This window comes from Ranitomeya imitator, chromosome 5 (genome assembly GCF_032444005.1).
Source record: "Ranitomeya imitator isolate aRanImi1 chromosome 5, aRanImi1.pri, whole genome shotgun sequence".
Taxonomy (NCBI): domain Eukaryota; kingdom Metazoa; phylum Chordata; class Amphibia; order Anura; family Dendrobatidae; genus Ranitomeya; species Ranitomeya imitator.
Window position 1 is genome coordinate 32,081,054 of NC_091286.1, and position 21,498 is coordinate 32,102,551.

At 42.9% G+C, this 21,498-nt stretch overlaps 1 protein-coding gene across 1 annotated transcript in view; it reads left to right on the forward strand.

Moving 5' to 3' along the window:
- The window catches only part of USH2A (usherin), an 824,795-nt gene that overhangs the window by 622,385 nt on the left and 180,912 nt on the right, over positions 1–21,498 (forward strand). The window contains exon 58 of the mRNA XM_069726496.1: positions 10,229–10,442. Coding sequence (XP_069582597.1) covers positions 10,229–10,442 — 214 coding nt within the window. The remainder of the gene's footprint in view (positions 1–10,228; positions 10,443–21,498) is intronic.

Below are 21,498 nucleotides of genomic sequence, written 5' to 3' on the forward strand. Positions count from 1 at the left end.
TCTTTGGGACTTTGGTGGCATAGTGTGTGATTTACATTGGTAATTATTAGACTTTTGGAAAAGCGATCGATATTAAACAGACTTTTTGATTTGAAGGGAAAAATAAATGTTAAATAAGTGATTGGCATTTAAAGCAATTGGAAAACACAAAATAAATTAAATTGCTTTTCCCGGACAATGATATAAGGACTTATTCATAGGGCTCATGCAGGTGACCATAGTGTGATCTGTCAAAACATCGGACCGCATTTGGACCAGTGTTATTCTATGTACCTTTTTTGTCTAGTTTTGGGTGTTTTTAGCCTGTTTTTCAATGATGTCAAATTTTTCTTTGAATTTGCACTTTTTTTTTGCTTTTTATATGTGCATTTCCTTTGGCGTTTTTTGTTTGGTTTGTTTTTAATGTTTACCAATTTTGGTGAGGTTCTAGCTTTCTAGATGTTTATGGCTGATTTATCGATTGTGACTTTGTAAAAAAAAAAAAAAAGACATAATATTTTTGTACAAATGTACTGCAGTCCCTCCCCTGGAGTTGTTTTATGTACAGTATGCCTGCAATTTGTGCTCAATTTTTGAGACCTTTTTAGTGGAACATGTGATATTTTTTTTTACCCTAAAAAGGCACAAAGAGGTTAAAGACAAAAAAATAAAGAAAAATTTTAATTTTTCGCAAAATTTGTAAATTACGTACCTCATTTTACAGGATTTGGCACAAAAAAGGTCAACAAAAAAACCTGCAAGATAAAACATGCAAAAATAACTAAATACATTTCTTTAAAAAATTTAAATGATGAATCGAGACAACGGTGTATGTAAATTAGACAGCACAGCTCAACACACCACACGAAAAAAAAAACATGAACTGACTCAGCACCATCATTAAAATTGGGCTCATAGAAATACATAAAGCTGTCACACATGAGTTAGGAGACCCGCGGCCAGTCCATGCATTACAGTCCGGTCTTGGACCAATTTGTATGAATCCAACTCTCATTGTTTTCAACTGGTCTCCCTACGATCAGTGCAACCAGGTGACGCATATGAGAGTTGGAGTCAGCACCTGCCTTCTGTGAAAAGTGCATATTAAATAAATAAAAAAAAGTTGTGTGGTCTACCTTAATTTTATTAACTCGCTATGGATAAGCAGACAGCTGGGGGCTGGCGTTAATATTTAGGGAAGGGACCAATATTCATATAGGTTCCCAGCCTATTAGTAAAATCTCACAGCTGTTTGCTTAGCCTTTACTGATAATAAACAAGGGAGGACCCCCCAAAAATGATTTTATTTTTACTAACCGGCCCTTGATTTTACTAACCTGCCTTTGATTTTACTAACCCGCTAAGGGAAGGCAGACAGCTGTGGGCTTGTGGTAATATTCTGGGAAGGGACCAATAGCCATAAAAGTTCCCAGCCTATTAATAACAGCTCACAGCTGTTTTCTTAGCCTTTTTATTAAAAAGGGGGACACATAAAAATGGATGTTGGGTCCCCTCCATATTTTTACTAACCAGCAAAGGCTAAACAGACAGCTGTTTAAATTTTTTTCCTATCTTTGCACTTCTGGCAAAGCCTTTATGAATGTATAAGTCTTTCAACTAAGCTTTCAAAATGATCATGTTCCCCAAAAAATTCTGTATTCTATTAGTCATCCATACAGTTTAGTGTAATTCTTGTTATATTACGGAACACTCCCAAAAAAAGTGTTTTAATTTTTTTTTTTTTATAATTACTCATTCATACAGTATTACATGCTTTGTGGTACTTTACGGTGGTATACAACACTCCAGAAAAGCATTGAAAAATTAGTCTGGATTCAAGGAGTCATCCATAGAGCATTAGGTGCTTTCTGTAATGTTAGGGTGGTATATAACACTCCAAAAAAGCGTTGAAAAATTTGTCTGGATTCAAGGAGTTATCCATAGAGTTTTAGGTGCTTTCTGTGACACTAAGGTGGTATATAGCACTCCAAAAAAGTGTGTAAAATTCGTCTGGATTTAATTAGTCATCCATAGAGGATTAGGGGCTTTCTATAAAATTTCTGTGGAGTATAACACTCCAAAAAAGCATTGGAAAAATTGTCTGGATTCAAGGAGTCATACATGGAGTATTAGGTGCTTTCTGTGTCATTAAGGTGGTATTTATCACTCCAAAAAAAATGTAAAATTTGTCTGGATTTAATTAGTCATCCATAGAGGATTAGGGGCTTTCTATTAAATTTCTGTGGAGTATAATACTCCAAAAATCGTTTAAAAATTTGGATTAAAGTCATCCATAGAGTATTAGGTGCTTTCTATAACATTACAGTGGTGTATAACACTCCATAAAAGCATTGAAAATATGTCGGGATTCACTTAGTCATCCATAGAGTATTAGAGGCTTTCTTTTACATGTTGGTGGTATATAACACTCCAGAAGAGTTGAAAAATTTGTCTGGATTCAAGGAGTCATTCATAGAGTATTAATTGTTTTCTTTTACATTTCAGAGGTAGATAACACTCCAAAAAAAGCATTTACAATGTGTCTGTATTCAATTAAGGTACCGTCACATTAAGCGACGCTGCAGCGATCTAGACAACGATCCCGATCGCTGCAGCGTCGCTGTGTGGTCGCTGGAGAGCTGTCACACAGACAGCTCTCCAGCGACCAACGATGCCGAAGTCCCCAGGTAACCAGGGTAAACATCGGGTTACTAAGCGCAGGACCGCGCTTTGTAACCCGATGTTTACCCTGGTTACCAGCGTAAACGTAAAAAAAAAAAAACACTACATACTTACATTCCGGTGTCTGTCCTCCGGCGCTGTGCTTTCCTGCACTGTCAGCGCCGGCCAGCCGTAAAGCAGAGCGGTGACGTCACCGCTGTGTTTTACGGCTGGCTGGCGCTCACAGCCAGTGCAGGAAAGCACAGCGCCAGGGGACAGACACGGGAATGTAAGTATGTAGTGTTTGGTTTTTTTACGTTTACGCTGGTAACCAGGGTAAACATCGGGTTACTAAGCGTGGCCCTGCGCTTAGTAACCCGATGTTTACCCTGGTTACCAGTGAAGACATCGCTGAATCGGCGTCACACACGCCGATTCAGCGATGTCTGCGGGAGGTCCAGCGACGAAATAAAGTGCTGGACTTTCTGCTCCGACCAACGATGTCACAGCAGGATCCAGATCGCTGCTGCCTGTCAAACTGAACGATATCGCTAGCCAGGACGCTGCAACGTCACGGATCGCTAGCGATATCGTTCAGTGTGATGGTACCTTAAGTCTTAGGTTCTTTGTATTATATTTTGGTGGTATATGACACTCCAAAAAAGCATTGAAATATTTGTCTGGATTCAATTAGTCATCAATAGAGTATTATGTGCACTGCTTTCTGTTACATTACGGTGGTGTGTAACACTCCAAAAACGTGCTAAAATATTTGTCTTGATTCAATTAGTCATCCTTAAAGTATTAGGTATTTTCTGTGACACTAGAGTTGTATATAAAACTCAAAAAAAGTGTTAAAAATGTATCTGGATTTAATTAGCCGTCTAAAGAGTATACATATGTGGTTACTGGAATTGTCCACTTAATGAAGGACATGTGGATAAGTGCTTGTGGTCAGGGATGCTACATTTCACTGATGGCACACTGGGTCAACATTGTGGTTGCCGGGGCTGAGTCCTACCTTGGCAATGCACATGTGCTACCACAACTGAGGATTGGTGGCCCTACTTCTTTCAGGGTTTCCTCCACCTCCTACACCAGTTACTGCACCCCATCCTGCTCCTCGTCATCCTCCATCACTGAAGTGCTATCTCAGAGAACACATCAGCTAGAAACTGTGCAGCACTGCCTCAGCGAAGCAGCAACAGGCTCTGCTGGAGCTAATTTGTCTGAGAGACAAACCGCACACCACGGCAAAGTTATTGAAAGGAATAACAGACAAGACAGATCTGTGGTTCTCGCAACTGAAACTACAACAAGGCATGGTCATGTGTGATAATGGCCATAACTAGGTGGTGGCTGTGAAGATTGGAAAGCTCAAACACGTGCCATGCTTGGCTTACGTGCTCAACCGTGCTGGTAGTTCAGTGGTTTTTGAAAAGTTACTCATTCTATGACTAAGGGCTGCGGCCAGAAATCACATCAGAATGAGCATTTCTTTTTAATCTGTCTGGACAGTTTGTTTCTTTTTTTAAAACGTGAAATAAAAACAGAATTTTTATCAGAATATAGCCAATGGATCGTTTTTCCTTTTTTTTCTCTGAATTTCCCGGTGTCAACGGACTCGGATCCCAGCTATACCAGTGAGGAGGAACCATTCATATATCACACGGTGAGGCTTATTTCCGCTTTTTTACTTTTTTCCTATCCATATTTGCCAGGGCTTCTGGTCAAGGAATGCCGTGTAAGCGGTCATCTGCACAAGTCAGCTACAGCTGCCCCCACTCTGGTAATGCTGCAGTAGCGCATGCAAGTGCTAGCTCACCGACTGGAGCTCCATACTGCACATGCTAGCAAGGCTTTGAGAGCAGCAGAGACCAGTTGTGGAATACCAGCTCCAACACACCTGTCAGTTTTCTGGTCAGCCTCACATAACAACTGAAGAATGGGCATGGATGTCTGACATTTGTGCAGTTCTCAAGACTTTGAGGACTCCACAAAGATGTTGAGCCGCAATGATGCCATCATCAGCTCACCAATCCCGCATCTGTGCCTACTTAAACAGTTGCTGCTGGCAATTAAACATAAAGCTTTGCATGTGGACCAGGTGGGGGTGGAGGAAGACATGAGACAGGGAGATACTACCCAACCCAGTCTCATCTCATCTGCTCAGCACAGGCTGGGTATCAATGAGGATGTGAAGGCTAAGGAGGAGGAACAGGAGCTGGTTTACTAGCGCAACAGAGGCTAGTACCCACACAAGCTTCACCCAACTCTCCTACGTGAATAGGCTTAGGACGTGAATGAGGAGGAAGAGATGAAGGAGGAGGTAATGGAGAACAGTCATTATAGTGGAGACATTGAAGTGTTGGCTGTATGGACTATGGCACATACGGAAGACTTTATGTACCCGTCTTTCCTATGACCCTTGCATTACATTTATCGTGGCCAAAAAAAGAGTAATGGTTGTTCTGCTAGACCCACAATTCAAGGAGAACCTTGCATCTCTCTTTCCTGAGGTGGAGAGGTCTAGTAAAATGGTGCTATAGCAGAAAGCCATTGTGGAAAATATGTTGGAAAAATTCCCATCAGACAACCCTAGTGGCAGGGGACAAGCTTCCTTTCCCAACCAAGGAGGAGAGGCAAGGGAGAAACACAGTAGAGGCAAGGGTACACTGTCAAAGGCCTCGGCTAATTTCATTACAGCATTTCAGAATCCAGGCCTTGATGACCAGGAATTTTTGACAAGGAGGAAACAGTATTTAACCTTCAGCTATTCGGTCTCAAAGCTGGACATCTGGCATGAGCTGTCCCTCTATGCCTTGGAGGTGTTGTGCTTCCCTGCTGCTAGTCTCTTGTCCAAACATGTTTTGAGTGTCAAAACAGGCAGGCACTTTTGCCTGTCAACAGAAAGTGCTGACAGGCTCACTCTGATAAAAATGAACAAAGCTTGGATTAGTCCGAACTTTTCCTCACCACCCGATGACAGCAACACATAGTATATTTAATCTTCAATATTTGAATGAGGCCCACCAGATGTTGCCCTCAAGGGTCTATGGATGACTGTATTACCCTCCTTATCATATTTTCATGGCTTAGCACTTTGTTCAGAGCCTTTATGAGTCTAGGAGCACATGGACTATGCTTTCTTAATATTTTAATGAAGCCCTCCAGTTGTTGCCTTCAATGGTTCATGGATGAGTCTGCTTATAATATTTTTCTGGCTTTGTACTGTGTTTAGAGCCTTTATGAATGTAGGAGGATCACAACTATACTTTGTTCAGAATATTTGACGTACTACAGTTGGTGCCTCCAAGGGTGTATGGATGACGCTGCATGTAATTTTTGGAAGGCCTTGCACTTAGACTCATAAAAGCTATGCACTAGGAGTGCAACTACATGACAATTTGAACAGAATGTGTATGAGGCCCTCATCACATTTTTGGCAGTTCTTGCTTCCTTCATAAACCGCTCTGAAATTTCCATTTTTTTAATAAAAAATTCAATTTTGGATTACTTTTTTTTTAAAATTCCTTTTAAAATTTTGCCTTATATGCAAGTCATTATACAACAAAGAATGTTTTTAATTTGTTTTCCTGTAAATTCCAATTTCTCTTTGATTTTGAATGTCTTTTGTCAGTCCTTCAAGTGGAGTAAAAGTGTGACACCATTGTTGAACTGTGTATTTTTGGTTCATTTTTTTTTCGAGAAATCTTATTGATTTTGCTGATACTTTAAAACGTTATATACTTCCCAAATACACTACATAGAATACGTAGGAGAAATGCGGCAAATTTTTTTTTTGAGGTAGACAAGTCGAATGAGTTAGGAAATTCAAATTTTGAAGAGTTTTTTTCATTAATCATCTTTGCAGCCATTTGATTTGACACTGACTAGTTTGGAGAGATTTTTTTCAGAATTTGAAGATGTCATTGCAATTTTAAAAATGTTTTCAGGAAAAAAAAATCCTCAAAAAACTCAAAGTAGATTTGCCACAGAAATGAACAGGAAGAGTTTCCCACGCATTTGTTTCAGGTATGTTTGGCTGTATGAAACATCTAAAAAACATGCTTTAAGAGCTGCCAGAGATTGGACAGGCGAGGAACTTCTCCTGAGTAATTTGTCTCTCCATGCATGTGTGTTTAGCAAAACACAATTGGCAGAAGCTGACCTGGACTCACCTTTTCCAATAGTCTCCTATTCAGCTTTGTTTCCGGCCTTTAAAGGGAATCTGTCAGATGGTTTTTGTTATGTAGTCTGACAGCATCATGATGTAGGGGCAGATACCCTGATTCCAGTGATGTATCGCTTAGTTTACTGGGTGCAGCAATTGTGATAGAATGGTGAGCTGTGTATGACACAAGGGTGGACATTGCATCAAGACAATAATGAGAAACATACAGCCAAGGAAACTCTCAATTGGTTTCAGAGAAAGAAAATAAAGCTAGTATGGCCGTGCCGATCACGGGACCTGAATCAAATAGTAAATTTAAGGAAGGAATTAAAGCTGAGAGTTCATAGAAGGAACCCAATGGACCTCCAGGATTTAAAGAGTGTTTGTGTGGAAGAATGGGCCAAAATCACACCTGAGCAAGGCCTGCGACTAGTTTCTCCATACAGGAGGTCTCTTGAAGCTTCATCATCAACAAAGGCTTTTGTACAAAGTAAATACGTTTCAGTTAGCGTGTTCAATACTTTTTCCCTTTGTCATTTCTCATTATTACACATAATTTATGGACCTCTATGTGGTGATACCTTGGACTGTGTGGATTGGATGGGTTGTTACTGACATCTGGTAAGAATTTCATGTCAATAGCACCTTTAGAAATTTATTTACTTTGAAATTTGGTGATGTGTTCAAAACTTATTTCACTCGCGGTAGGTGGAAAAATGAATCATTCTGCCCTAAATGTTGGATTTCCTCCATCCGCTGTTGCCTATTCACATGGACTGATGTCCATATCTCCTGACAACCATGGAGGGATTACTTTTTTAGGGTCAGGTGCTCACATCGTTCGAATGATACACAATTATCTGATTTGTTGGTATAGTTGCAATACATTGCTTAGAACACAGGAAAAAATAAGTATGTAAATAAGTTCCCCCAACAATGTGCAGTTTTACCTTCTGCTTTCCTATGGATATGAAACTCAAGGACTTTTTTTTTAACTCCAGTGCATGTATTTTGGACTAAAAATAATTTTTGCAAATTGCGTTAATTGAAAATTTTGCTCAATTTAGGTTTCACAAACTCTTTGTTTCCCTGCACATTTACATTAGCTGATAGCGTCCATGAGTTTGGTCTGAAGGAGGTTTTGTAACTCCTTTATCAGTTTTTTTTTAGCTGCTCCATGCTGATTTATGAGCACATACCACATCAAAGTTAAAAGTTGTACTTTGATGCAGTCATAGTTTTCTTCCTTTGATACAAAACTGTTTCATTGTCAGTCCTTCCATTAATTTCAGCTTTTTAAAGCTAATGAAGTCACGATGATGCTTATTTCCATTTCAAGCCATTTGTGAGTCCATTCGTTTGTAGATTATAACATAGTACTGTATACAGCACTAGAAATAAATAAGATATGATATATTATCACTATATCATCAATTATAAACTGATTGTATGATGGTATAATAACAGAGAATCCTCCATTCACAATAGGTGATATCACAGCTCACCTCCTCCCCCTCCTGAACAATGATTAATAACACCTCTCTATGCAGTAGATAACACAGGATCCATCATTCTTACTAGTTGATATCACAGCTCACCTCCTCCTCCTGTACAATGACTAATAACACCTCTATATACAGTAGATAACAAAGGATCCACCATTCACAATAGGTGATATCACATCTCACTTCCTCTTCCTGTACAATGACTGATATCACCTCTATATACAGTAGATAACACAGGATCCACCATTCACAATAGGTGATGTCACAGCTCACCTCCTCCTCCTGTACAATGACTGATAACACCTCTATATACAGTAGATAACACAGGATCCACCATTCACAATAGGTGATATCACAGCTCACCTCCTCCTCCTGTACAATGACTGATAACACCTCTATATACAGTAGATAACACAGGATCCACCATTCACAATAGGTGATATCACAGCTCACCTCCTCTTCCTGTACAATGACTGATATCACCTCTATATACAGTAGATAACACAGGATCCACCATACACAATAGGTGATGTCACAGCTCACCTCCTCCTCCTGTGCAATGACTGATAACACCTCTATATTCAGTAGATAGCACAGGATCCACCATACACAACAGGTGATGTCACAACTCACCTCCTCCTCCTCCTGTACAATGACTTATAACATCTCTATATACAGTAGATAACATAGGATCCACCATACACAATAGGTGACATGACAGCTCACCTCCTCCTCCTCCTGTACAATAACTGATAACACCTCTATATACAGTAGATAACACAGCATCCACCATTCACAATAGATTATGTCACAGCTCACCTCCTCCTCATGTACAATGACTGAAAACACCTCTATATACAGTAGATAACACAGGATCCACCATTCACAATAGGTGATATCACAGCTCACCTCCTCCTCCTCCTGTACAATGACTGATAGCACCTCTATATACAGTAGATAACATAGGATCCACCATACACAATAGGTGATATCACAGCTCATCTCCTCCTCCTGTACAATCACTGATAACAACTCTATATACAGTAGATGACACAGGATCCACCATTCACAATAGGTGATATCACAGCTCACCTCCTCCCCCTCATGTACAATGACTGATAACTCCTCGATATACAGTAGATGACACAGGATCCACCATTCACAATAGGTGATGTCACAGCTCACCTCTTCCTGTATAATGACTGATAGCACCTCTATATACAATAGATGACACAGGATCCACCATTCACAATAAGTGATATCACAGCTCACCTCCTCCCTCTCCTGTACAATGACTGATAGCACCTCTATATACAGTAGATGACACAGGATCCACCATTCACAATAGGTGATATCACAGCTCACCTTCTCCTCCTGTACAATGACTGATAACACCTCTATATACAGTAGACAACACAGGATCCACCATCCACAATAGGTGATGTCACAGCTCACCTCCTCCTCCTCCTGTACAATGACTGATAGCACCTCTATATACAGTAGATAACATAGGATCCACCATTCACAATAGGTGATGTCACAGCTCACCTCCTCCTCCTGTATAATGACTGATAACACCTCTATATACAGTAGATAACACAGGATCCAACATACACAATAGGTGATGTCACAGATCTCCTCCTCCTCCTGTACAATGACTGATAACACCTCTATATACAGTAGATAACACAGGATCCACCATTCACAATAGGTGATATCACAGCTCACCTCCTCCTCCTGTATAATGACTGATAACACCTCTATATAGAGTAGATGACACAGGATCCACCATTCACAAAAGGTGATGTCACAGCTCACCTCCTCCTCCTTTACATGACTGATATGATAACACCTCTACTATATATGTGCGGTACTTCACACCACATCTGTCTATTCTGTCTGTGACCAGGTGACGTCTGCTGTTACAACAGATCACAGAACAGAATATCTACTGGGGATGGAAACTCGTGTTGTGGAGATCACCCATACTCCACGTCTGGACCTCAGATCTGCTGCGGAGGATCACTGTATGATGGCGCTACTCAAACTTGTTGTGGTGGGAGAATAATCCCTCCGGAGTTTATCTGCTGCGGAGATGATCAGGAGGGATCACTGTACAGACCGTCATTCGGTGAGTAAACGATCATTATTTCTTTATTGTGTGGCACCTGTATGAGTGCGGAGTCATGAATGAAGCATATATAGCTGAAATGGAGACCCTAGGGTGTAATACTGTGTAGTCTTAGGCAGTCTGTATACCATCATATGGTGCTTCTTTGCCATGATTATTTTTTGCAAAGGTTCAGAATGATGTGTCTGTAAGGAGGTGGCGGAGACTCTCGTCTGCCCCTTCTCCCCCCTTGTGCCAGGCCTGTGCACTTTATGCGCCACCTGAATGATGCATTTGTACACATTAATGTTTGGCTAGTGTTAATGCAATGTGCGATGCCCCTTTTACTCTGTATTCTTCTCTGTGCTTTACACTGCCATATTTGTATGCACATGCTAGAGGCTGGGACAGAAGAGGTTAATTTAGGGGGCTGAGCCAGCAGCCTCTAGGGAAAGGAAGCTCCTGCTTCCTGGTCAGAGCCTAGGTAGGAGGGCCTGAGGCAGGGTGCATGTCCCCATCTGGGGCACAAGTGTGTCCCCACTTGGGACAGAAGGAGCCCCCATCTGGGCATATGTGCATCCCCATACGGGACAGAAGAGACCCCTGTCTGGGGTATAAGTGTGTTCCCGTCTGGAACAGTGAGGACCCCGTCTAGGGTATAAGTGGATCCTCATCTGGGACAGATGGGACCCCCAGCTGGGGAGAATATTGGCTGCCAGGACTGTCGGGCACTGGGACTGAGTAGTGCCCCGCCAAGAACTATAAGCGTCTTGGAATCGGCTTGAATACTGTGACTGTACTTGCCGTTGCGGCCGCCATTGTTGCTGCCGCTGATATGGCAGTGAAGAAACTAGGGAAAGAGCAGGAAGTTTACCTGAATTATTGTAACTACCTTTTTCCACGTTTTCTACTTTTATTGCCTTTTCTCAACTCTACAATAAACTGTTGTCTCTGTTGGATTTTAACTGTGTTTGGGGATCCTGATTACACGTGTTGCAGTGACTGTGGAGAAGAGGTAAATCGCCTGGGGTTCATCTGTCCTGTATATTTTATGTGCAAGGGACAAGCGTGCTCACTGACTGTTTGCTCACTGGACTCTCTTCGTCGACTGTAGCTTTAAGTGACTAGGCCATAACTACCACCCCGTGCCACCTTGTTACATGTCCACCCATATCTTTCTAATTTAATGACATTTCATGCCATAAAAAACAGAAAAATTGTTGGGTCATGGACATTCTCAGAACCACGAACATGGCGTATTGTGATGGTGGAGGCCAATGTACACACATGCTCTATCACAGGAACACACAATCTTTGCGTTCCAACAAAAAGCAGTGCACCAAGTAGTGTAAGGAGATGGACATACTGCCCACATTCCCCCTTGAAGACATGTATTGTTGCAATGTGTTATGATGTTTGTATGTGTAATAATATGTCGTGTTAGTGATGAAGCTGTATTCTGCCCAGCAATTGATAGGGTACTTTACAGGGACAGGTAGGGTTAACAGATGGGACTAGCCCAGAGTGGGAGGGGATACATTGAGAGCATAGAGAGAGTTTCCTGTCAGGAGATAGACATGGCCTAGCTTGCAGCTAGAGCAGACCTCTGGTCTGATAGCAGAGCCACATGACGTTGGTATCTTTACAGTGATAGGAGACTGAGAGGACGGACAGCGTGATCCAGTGGAGGGACAAAAGAAATTGCCAAAAAGGAGTGAGTGATTCTCCAGAGATGAGATCTGGGGCAGGAAGCCCAGCAGAATAAAATTTAATGTGCAAGTCCAGGAGGTAAAAGGACGGAACAGAGCAGGGAACGTGATACAGATACAGGGCTAAAGTAGCAAACATACCTTTTTCCCCAAAGTGGAGGAAAACTTACCAGGTGTTATGATAATGTAGCAACTCACTCTGCAAAATGGGTAACATTGAAAATTGCAACTGACCCTGCTGGTTCCTGTACAGACTAGAGATCCTGACCCCGCAGTCTCTAGTGGTTCCTGCATGAGCTGAGATATCCTTAACCACAGACTAGACGATGGCAACTCGGCCCTATGCTGCCTGAAAGGCCATCGAGCACTTCACGTTCCTCCTAAATAACCAGAGGACAGAGAAAAGTGCAAATTACCTACAGAAGGGAAAGTGTGCTGAGATAGAAAGAGATCCCAGAAAGAGTAAAACAAACTACAAAATAGAAAATAAAGGATTGGGAATGTACTATTAGAGAATATGCAGGCTACTTCATAAAAATAAACAGAAGATAGGAGGGTAAAGAACATAAACAGCAGAGAGATAAACCCTAGCTGGTCTTTCACTGACTAGCTTAAATTACAGCAGTATGGCTGGACATCCAAATGAGAATATCACCAGCAGGAAATACCAGCAAGGAGAAAGAATAAAAAGCAGCATTCGAAAGGTGATAGGACAGACAAATGATTAAATGAAAATACCTGATACCGTAAAAAATCTGAAGCAAGGATAACAGATTCTTAACATCCGGAGAAAAAAGGTGTATATGCTGTGCCTCGGCCGACAGAGAAGTCGACCACAAAGCAGAGGCTCAAGGGTTCAAACCCAGACACATGACACCAGGTTGTTTCAGCCAATACAAGCCTTTAAGAGACTAGTTTTCCTTGTTGAGCCCAGACTGGAGTAATAAATGCATTGATCCCTGGGAAAAGTATGCAAATTAGCTCTTCTCAAGGTGAAAGAAAACATTCCTTCTAGTGCCCGGAGAGACGTACATAGAACAGCAGGCGCACCATGGTAAAGGTCCAAATTTGAGTCAAACCACAAGCTTCTGGCTCTTACTAAACAATCTAATGGGTTCCCCAAATATAGACCTGGAAGCCCAGTAGTGATGAGCGAATATACTCGTTACTCGAGATTTCCCGAGCACGCTCGGGTGACCTCCGAGTATTTTTTTAGTGCTAGGAGATTTAGTTTTCATCACCTCAGCTGAATGATTTACAGCTTTTAGCCAGCATAAGTACATGTGGGGGTTGCCTGGTTGCTATGGAATCCCCACATGTAATCAAGCTGTCTAGTAGCTGTAAATCATTCAGCTGCTGTGAAAAAATCGAAATCTCCGAGCACTAAAAAATACTCGGAGGACACCCGAGCGTGCTCGGGAAATCTCCAGTAACGAGTATATTCGCTCATCACTAAAGCCCAGTCAAAGTCATACTGCGCTCCTCCTGTTTAACCACTTAGATGCCATGGTGTCTGTTCACCACGGCATCTAAGGAGGTTAAACTGCTGAAATCAGAGCTAGGTCTATTTGCAGCAGCTTCCGTGTGGTGTCTGCTGCGCAAAACAGCCGGTAAGTGCCATGTGTGAAGTGAGATTGATATGGAAGTCAGTTCCACATTAATCCCCCCAACTTATACCGTACATATAGGGTCGATGTCGGGAAAACTGGGCTGAGGGACGTTCAGCATGAGGCGCTCTCTGCTTACGAGCCCGATGTTGGTTTACTGTCTCTGATGTTCAGGAAAAAGAAGCAGCCACTGGCATCATAATGTCAAATGTGCACAAAGTAATACTTTAACTTGTGATTAACTTTTTATTGCATAGTCATAATAATTATAATAATAATAATATAAGAACAATATAAACAAAAAGATTTAAAAAAAGTTTGCAAATGTCTTAGCAACAGTGACATCTACAGGTCATACCGTTGTCCTGCGTGCTGCAAAACCTATGCTAAAAGGACAATAAATAATGCTGGCTATGTTAAATAAAACTTTATTATTGGATATTGCATATATTTTATAACCTTGATGTAACACGCCTTGTGTCGGTGCCATTATTATAGCTGGTGAGGACTGGGGGCCGTATTGTTTAAATACTGAGTTGAATTACCTCCTTTAAGAAAATAACATTGATTTGACTTTCTCACACCAAATCAAATCTCCTTCGTTCCCAGTTCGGATGTCTTTGTCAATATGTATTTTATAAATGGAGTGAATTAACAGATGCTGTTGGAACAGAACTGCTGGGGCAGCATTTAGGTTTTAGTGCTCTCCATGGGCGGATGAGCTGTGTACGAGTGTAAGACAAGCGTCCTGGGAGAAGGAGCACGCTGTGTACTCCAACATCAGGTTGTATGCACACAATCGGGAACATGTATTTATAGATACTAAGGATCCTACCTGCTGGTATTACACTGTGTGTATATATATATATATATATATATATATATTTCTAAAAGCAAAATAGTTATACAGTTACTAAATGAGAAATATTATCACTATATTGTGTACAGCTCACTGTCACAACTCTGTTGTTGGGTGTCATAGGACCAGGGGCTCCTTCCCTGTCGCTAATGCTAGGGACACCCTTGCTCTTGCTGTTCCCCGTATTACTTCTGATGGTGAAGACGCCAGGGTCACGTACCTTGCCTTAGCTCCTGAATCCACCCACAGTCTGAACCCTTGCCCCATCCAGAGAAGAGGGGAGTAGTAGTTTACCCTAATACACCAACCAGACTAACAAGATAATATGAACAGGGAAAACGAAAAATAACAATCATACAAATATACGCACACATATAACAGAGGAATGCACCGGTGAGTGAAGGATGTGTTTAAACAACAATAGGAAAAGAAAGGGAATTATCACACACTCAAAACCTAGCAACAGTCACAGAAAATCCACCAAACGCCTTCTCCAATAATAACCAACAACAACCTCCAGCAATGCAGCGTAAGCGATCTCTGACAATGAGTGCTAGCCAGGACCCAGATTATATACAAGATGGGAGTGGCTAGCAGTGCACAGCTGAGAGCCATAATGCAGGAAAACTTCCAGGAGCTTTAAACGGAGCAGATTAACCCCTGCACTGCTAAAATAAACTTACACCGTTTGATATGAAGGTGAAGTGCTTCTAATCAGTACAGGAGTAGGAGAAATCAGATGCTGCGGTCTTCTGGCTTCGCTCTGTCATGGTAAACCCATCACACTCACAATATATACAAAGACCTGTATTAACAATAACATCACTATACAGTATACAAGTACCTCCGCCTCCTCACCATTGATTACCATTGCTGAAATCTCATCTACCGAGATCTTGGTGCCGAGATCTCCATCTGTGCATGCGCTGACCCCGGCAGCCATTTTCCCAGAGTCCACCATGTAGGATACCATGGAACTGCTGGGTCTCTAGTCAGCAGAGCCCCCCGCAGCAGCGACACCACTCACACCAGCACCCACCGGAGACACCCGCACCAGCACCGGACACACCCGCAACACCAGACACTTGCAGTGGCGCACCGCACATCCGAACACCCCCTCAACCCAGCCTGCAACCTGCAGCACAGCAGTGCTCCACTTTTGGCTCCTCCAGCAGCGACCCGACCCTGGGACCTTGCTTCACCACAGCCACCACCCCCGGTAAGCGATAAGACACATGGATTATAAGAAGCACCATTTTATTAAAAAAAAAGTTTTTTTTCCTATTTTTCTCCTCAAAATTTGCAGTGCGTCTTATAATCCGGTGCGAATTACAATCTGCAAAATACTGTACTTAACGGTCATTGTATGAGTGGTCGGAACCTTGGATGCCTAAGCTACTGCAATGCCCTGGACATGAGGTAAGCAACATCAGCAGATCTATACTACCTTTCTAATTGGAGGTATTTGCTAATATTATTATTATTACACCTACTAGACATTGGGATAGGATCTTGGAGATGCAAATACCCCTATATTGATAACCCTAGACAAGAGCAAAATAATGTGGCCACACTATGGCCATTTATTAGCACCATAGTTAGATTGGTGTAGCTGAGTTCCACTGTCGTTGTTAGTTCTGTGTTGATGGCACTGCTGGATATCATATAACTTCAAAGGGTAAGAACATAATGTACAGTTAGGTCCATATATATTTGGACAGAGACAACATTTTTCTAATTTTGGTTATAGACATTACCACAATGAATTTTAAACAAAATAATTCAGATGCAGTTGAAGTTCAGACTCTCGGCTTTCATTTGAGGGTATCCACATTAAAATTGGATGAAGGGTTTAGGAGTTTCAGCTCCTTAACATGTGCCACCCTGTTTTTAAAGGGACCAAAAGTAATTGGACAATTGACTCCAAGGCTATTTCATGGACAGGTGTGGGCAATCCCTTCGTTATGTCATTCTCAATTAAGCAGATAAAAGGCCAGGAGTTGATTTGAGGTGTGGTGCTGCATTTGGAAGGTTTTGCTGTGAAGTAAACATGCGGTCAAAGGAGCTCTCCATGCCGGTGAAACAAGCCATCCTTAAGCTGCGAAAATAGCCATAAAAAATGGGCCAGAATTAAAAAACCTGATGTGTGAAAGTAGCCATAGCAGATCTTTCCATCTCTTCATGTGATCCCAGACATAGTTGAAAAAAACGTCTATAGTAACTTTTTTTTGTCTGTGGCGAAAAAGCTGGAAAGGCCGGATCCGGTGATTCCGGCTTTTTTCTGCAATGCATGTCTATGGACGCTGGAATACTTTTTCCGGATCCGGCGACCTGATCCGATTTTTCGATCTGAGCATGCTCAGAACCAATTGGCCTGCCCCAGGACACATATATAAACAATGCCAGTGAGGCCCTCACTCATACCAGCCATCAAGAGAGCCTGCCAGCCTGCCATCAAGAGAGCCTGTCTACCTCCCTGCCATTAAGAGAGCCTGCCTGCCTCCCAGCAAGAGAGCCTGCTTTCAAAACCGCAAGGAGATCCTGACTGCCTGCCTCCCTGCCATCAAGAGAGCCTCAGCCTGGCCATGTCTTCTTCTGGAAGCCCTCCCCCGCGTCGGCAGCGCACTGAGGTAAACATATGTTTTGTTTTTATTTAATTTTTTTTTTTTGCCCTGACTATCTGTCCCATATCTATCTATCTGTCTGTCCCATATGTATATATATTTATTTTATTAATTAATGTATGTATCAATCTATCATTTTTGTACAGGAAGCTGCAGCAGAAGAGGTGCTTCCAGAAGACCGAAGGGGTGGAGAGAGACCTGGAGTGGGATCGCAATTGGTAAGTTTCTTGCATGCATCGCAGAAACACAATCTCACACTACACCCAACAGATAAAAACAAAAGATCCTTACCGAAAGAACACTGCACACAACACATACAAACTGATCATTACAGACATCACACAACATACAACACATACAAAATGATCATTATAGACATCACACTGCACACAACACATAAAAAGGCAACATAAAAGCACATCATTTTTTTTTCTATAGTCTTCTGATTCTGGTGCTCGATCCAGAGGTCCTCAGAGCGGCACTCAGGGTCGTCGGCGTGAGAGTGCAGGCGGCCGTCATCGTGTTAGCATCTCCTTATTTATTTATTTTTTTAACTTGCACTTAATGTTATTTTGAATGTAATTGTTTTTTTTTATTCTTTTAACAGGTTTCACAGCGTGCTCCTGAGTCGGACGGTGAGGAGGTCGGGCTAAATATTGACCTCCTCGTCGATCTGATCCGAGAGAGGGAGCCGCTGTGGAATATGAGCGCCACCACGCTGATGTCATTGTGACCCTTCGGCTCTGGGAGCAAGTCTGCCAACAGCTTGTAGACAACTGGGAGGACCTTGATGTTCGGGCAGAGAATCAAGCACGTAAGTATGCACAGTGCAGTTATGTTGCTGGATTTAAAGTGTTGTATCCTAACCAATTTGTGTTTTCCCTTTTTTTTCAGGTGAGAAGATTGTCAAGCGGTGGCGGTCGATCAGGGATCGCTTCAAGAAGGAGTTCAACAAAGAGATGCGGGACCCGAGTGGATCTGGAGGACGCAGGAGCAGATATAAATATGCCCAAGCCCTGTCGTTCCACAGGTCACCGATTGTGAGCCGAAGGTAAATATTACCCACCACATGTAATAACCAATGTTTACATGTCTAACCCTCTTTTGCTGTTTCAGCCAGGGTCATGCAATATTAGTATATTAATTATATCTTTTTTTCCCGCTTTATTCCACAACACCGTTGGCAGCACTCAGGAGCATGCAGCAGAGTTGAACCCTTCTGGGGCGATCCCTCTGGAGTCCGCCACCGCGGGACACTTTGATAGTCCCGCCCCCTCTGCACCTTCCCAGCCTTCCCTCACATCTGATCCCTCGGTCCCATCCACCAGTGCTGGAGCATCCTGGCCGGCTGCTTTGCATGAATCTGCTGGTGAGGATATAGCTTTTCCTTTACCCCACCCCTCTAATGCTGCCACCTCTAGTACACCTGTGGCTTTGGGGCGGCAGCGCCAGAGGGGTCAGGTACAGAGCTATGCGCCCGAGTTTTTGCACCTGAATGCATCCTTCCAGAACTGTCTGAAACTTTTGTCGGAGCAAATGGCCGCAGGTTTCAATTTGATAAATAAAAGCATTCTCAAGTTACATACACTTCTGCTACGGATGCATTCAGAAGCAAGTCAATCACCGAACCACACTTTTCCGGTCGGTACTCGAGCGCATGGATAAGCTATCTCCTGATCAGCAGATGCAAGTAATGCAATCGTGCCAGTCTACTCTAGTGCTTGTTACCTCCCAAGCCACCACACCTGCCCCCCTCTCCTGCACCTGTCCCCTCTCCAGCCAATGTCCCTCCCTCCAGCCACTAACATCATCCTGACCCGTACCAGCATCCTGCCTGTGCCCCGTCTCAGCATCCTGACCCATCCCAGCATCCTGCCCGTGCCCCGTCCCAGCATCCTGACCCACACCAGCATCCTGCCCGTGCCCCGTCCCAGCATCCTGACCCGTACCAGCATCCTGCCCATGCCCTGTCCCAGCATCCTGATCCATACCAACATCCTGCCCCATACCAGTTCCCAACAACATCTTCCGTGCCTCCTCTCCCTGCCCACTACCACCAGTCTCCTTCACCCATCATGTCACTATCCCAACCCTCTTCTCCACCCATCACCTCTTCTGCCTCCCAATCCATCAACTAGCCCCCTCCATCATTCCAAATTCCAAATTCCACTCCCAGTTTCCTATTCACCCGTTCACTTTCTTTCTCCACCCCGCACCGCTACCTACTGATCCTTCACCACCACCAAATTCCTCTCTCCACATTCCCACTGTCGAAGTGTCCCAACCTGACAGCCTCTCCAGCAATATCTCCACCCTAAATTATGCGAACTTATAAAAGTTATTATTGTTTTAAAAAAGTTTAATAAAACTGTTTTGTTATAACAAAATTTGTATTTTATTTATAAGGTATAGTTAAATACGTTGGGTGAAACAAGGTTTAAGAATGTGGTTAGAGGTTAAATACTTTGGGTACATAACTTGGGTAAAAGAAGGTAAAATATTTAGGTACAACCCAAACAGGTGCATAACTTGGGCAAAAGAAGTTAAAATACTTTGAGTACAGCCCAAACAGGTACACAACTTTGGTAATAAAAGGTTAAAGGTTAAATACTTTGGGGGCAACCAAAAAAAAGGTACAAAAAGGTAAAATACGGTTACAAGGTCCAAGACAAATTGTTCAAACTCTTTCATCCTGCCAGTCTATTCTTCCTTCAGGTGAAATAAAGTATTCTGCGAATTGGTCCCTCATTCCAGAAACTGCCACAGAACTTCTATATGTAATGTGATTATCAGCCAAGGTGGTTTCTTCTGAGTGGTCTTCAATGAAAATCTGTTCCTTGCATATCACATAATTCTGCAGGACAACACACGCTTTCACCACCTCGTCAACAGTGTCAGTCTTCAAGTTTATAGCTGTCAATAGAACTCGCTATTTGGCGGTCAAAAGCGCACTCCATCATTCTCCGTGCTCGCGTGAGGCGGTAGTTAAAAATTCTTTTAGTTTGTGTTAATCCACTACTGGAGTAGGGTTTCAGTCGGTGTTCTGATAGTTGGAAAGCTTCATCCCCAACACAAACAAAAGGCATCGGTGGCCCAGAGGTTTGAGGCAGTGGTCTTGGGGGGGGTGGGGTGGATTGGAAGGTGTCTCTTTACAGATGACGCCTCATTGCAGACAATTTGAATACTTGTGAATCATTGGAGTGGCCATACGCCCCAATATCCACCGCTATAAATTTGTATTCCGCATCGGCGATGGCCATCAGCACAATGGAGAAGTTTTTTTATAGTTGAAATATTCTGAGCCAGAACCATCCGGTTTCACTATGCGGATGTTTCCCGTCCACTGCGCCCAAGCAATTGGGAAACTGACACACTTGCTGGAATTTCTCGGCTACTTCCAACTAACTCTCTGTTGTGGGATGTGGTATAAATTGTGGGATGGTGGAAATCCCAAGTTTAAATTGGAAATGTAGAGACGAAAGGGATTCTCCAGTTGCAAGAAATCTGTGAATAAAAGCAAGGCAAAAATTATTACAAAATACCAGCGCCACAGAGATCTGGTCATTGCAGTATGACACGCTGCCGCTAAGGGGAGTGATGGTACGTCTGATGGCACTAAAGGAGTTCTACTGACCAGGTATCACCAGCACACATTACACTTCACACTCCGGCCACTAGGAGGAGAAAAAGGCTTTATTTATTGGGCCACTCCTCACACTGGTAAAAATAGGGGTTGGGTAGGAAGTTAGTCAGAAGCTGACTGGGTTGGATTCAGGCAACATCCCATGGCACGGGGTGTTGCAGGGAGAAGACACAGGGGGGTCCCTGTCGGGCGTGGGAACCTGGCAGGTACCTAGCGAACAGAGCAGAACGTTACGGAACCGCGCCTGCACTACCTTGCGGTGGTATCCTAAGGAAGAGATACGAAGCGAAGGGTATTGTGGAACAGTGAGAAACGAGATCAAGCACAAAGGAGAGCCAGTAGGAGTCATGCCGTGAGACCAAGGCAACATCCTACTGAGGCGCGTAGCCGGTGGCCGGAACACCGCAGAAGTAACTGACTCTAGGCCTTACTTCGAACTCCGCAGGACAGTTAATTATAGATTGGCTGTCTACCTTAAATTTCCTATGAAGACATAGGGGGCAACGCGTGAAGAGGGGCGTCTCTAGGGTCCCGGAAGAGCTCCGAGCCTTCCCGTCATATGGGTGCGTCCTAGCCATAACATATCTGGGGGACGAGAAACTAGTAACATCTGGAACAAGAGAGAGA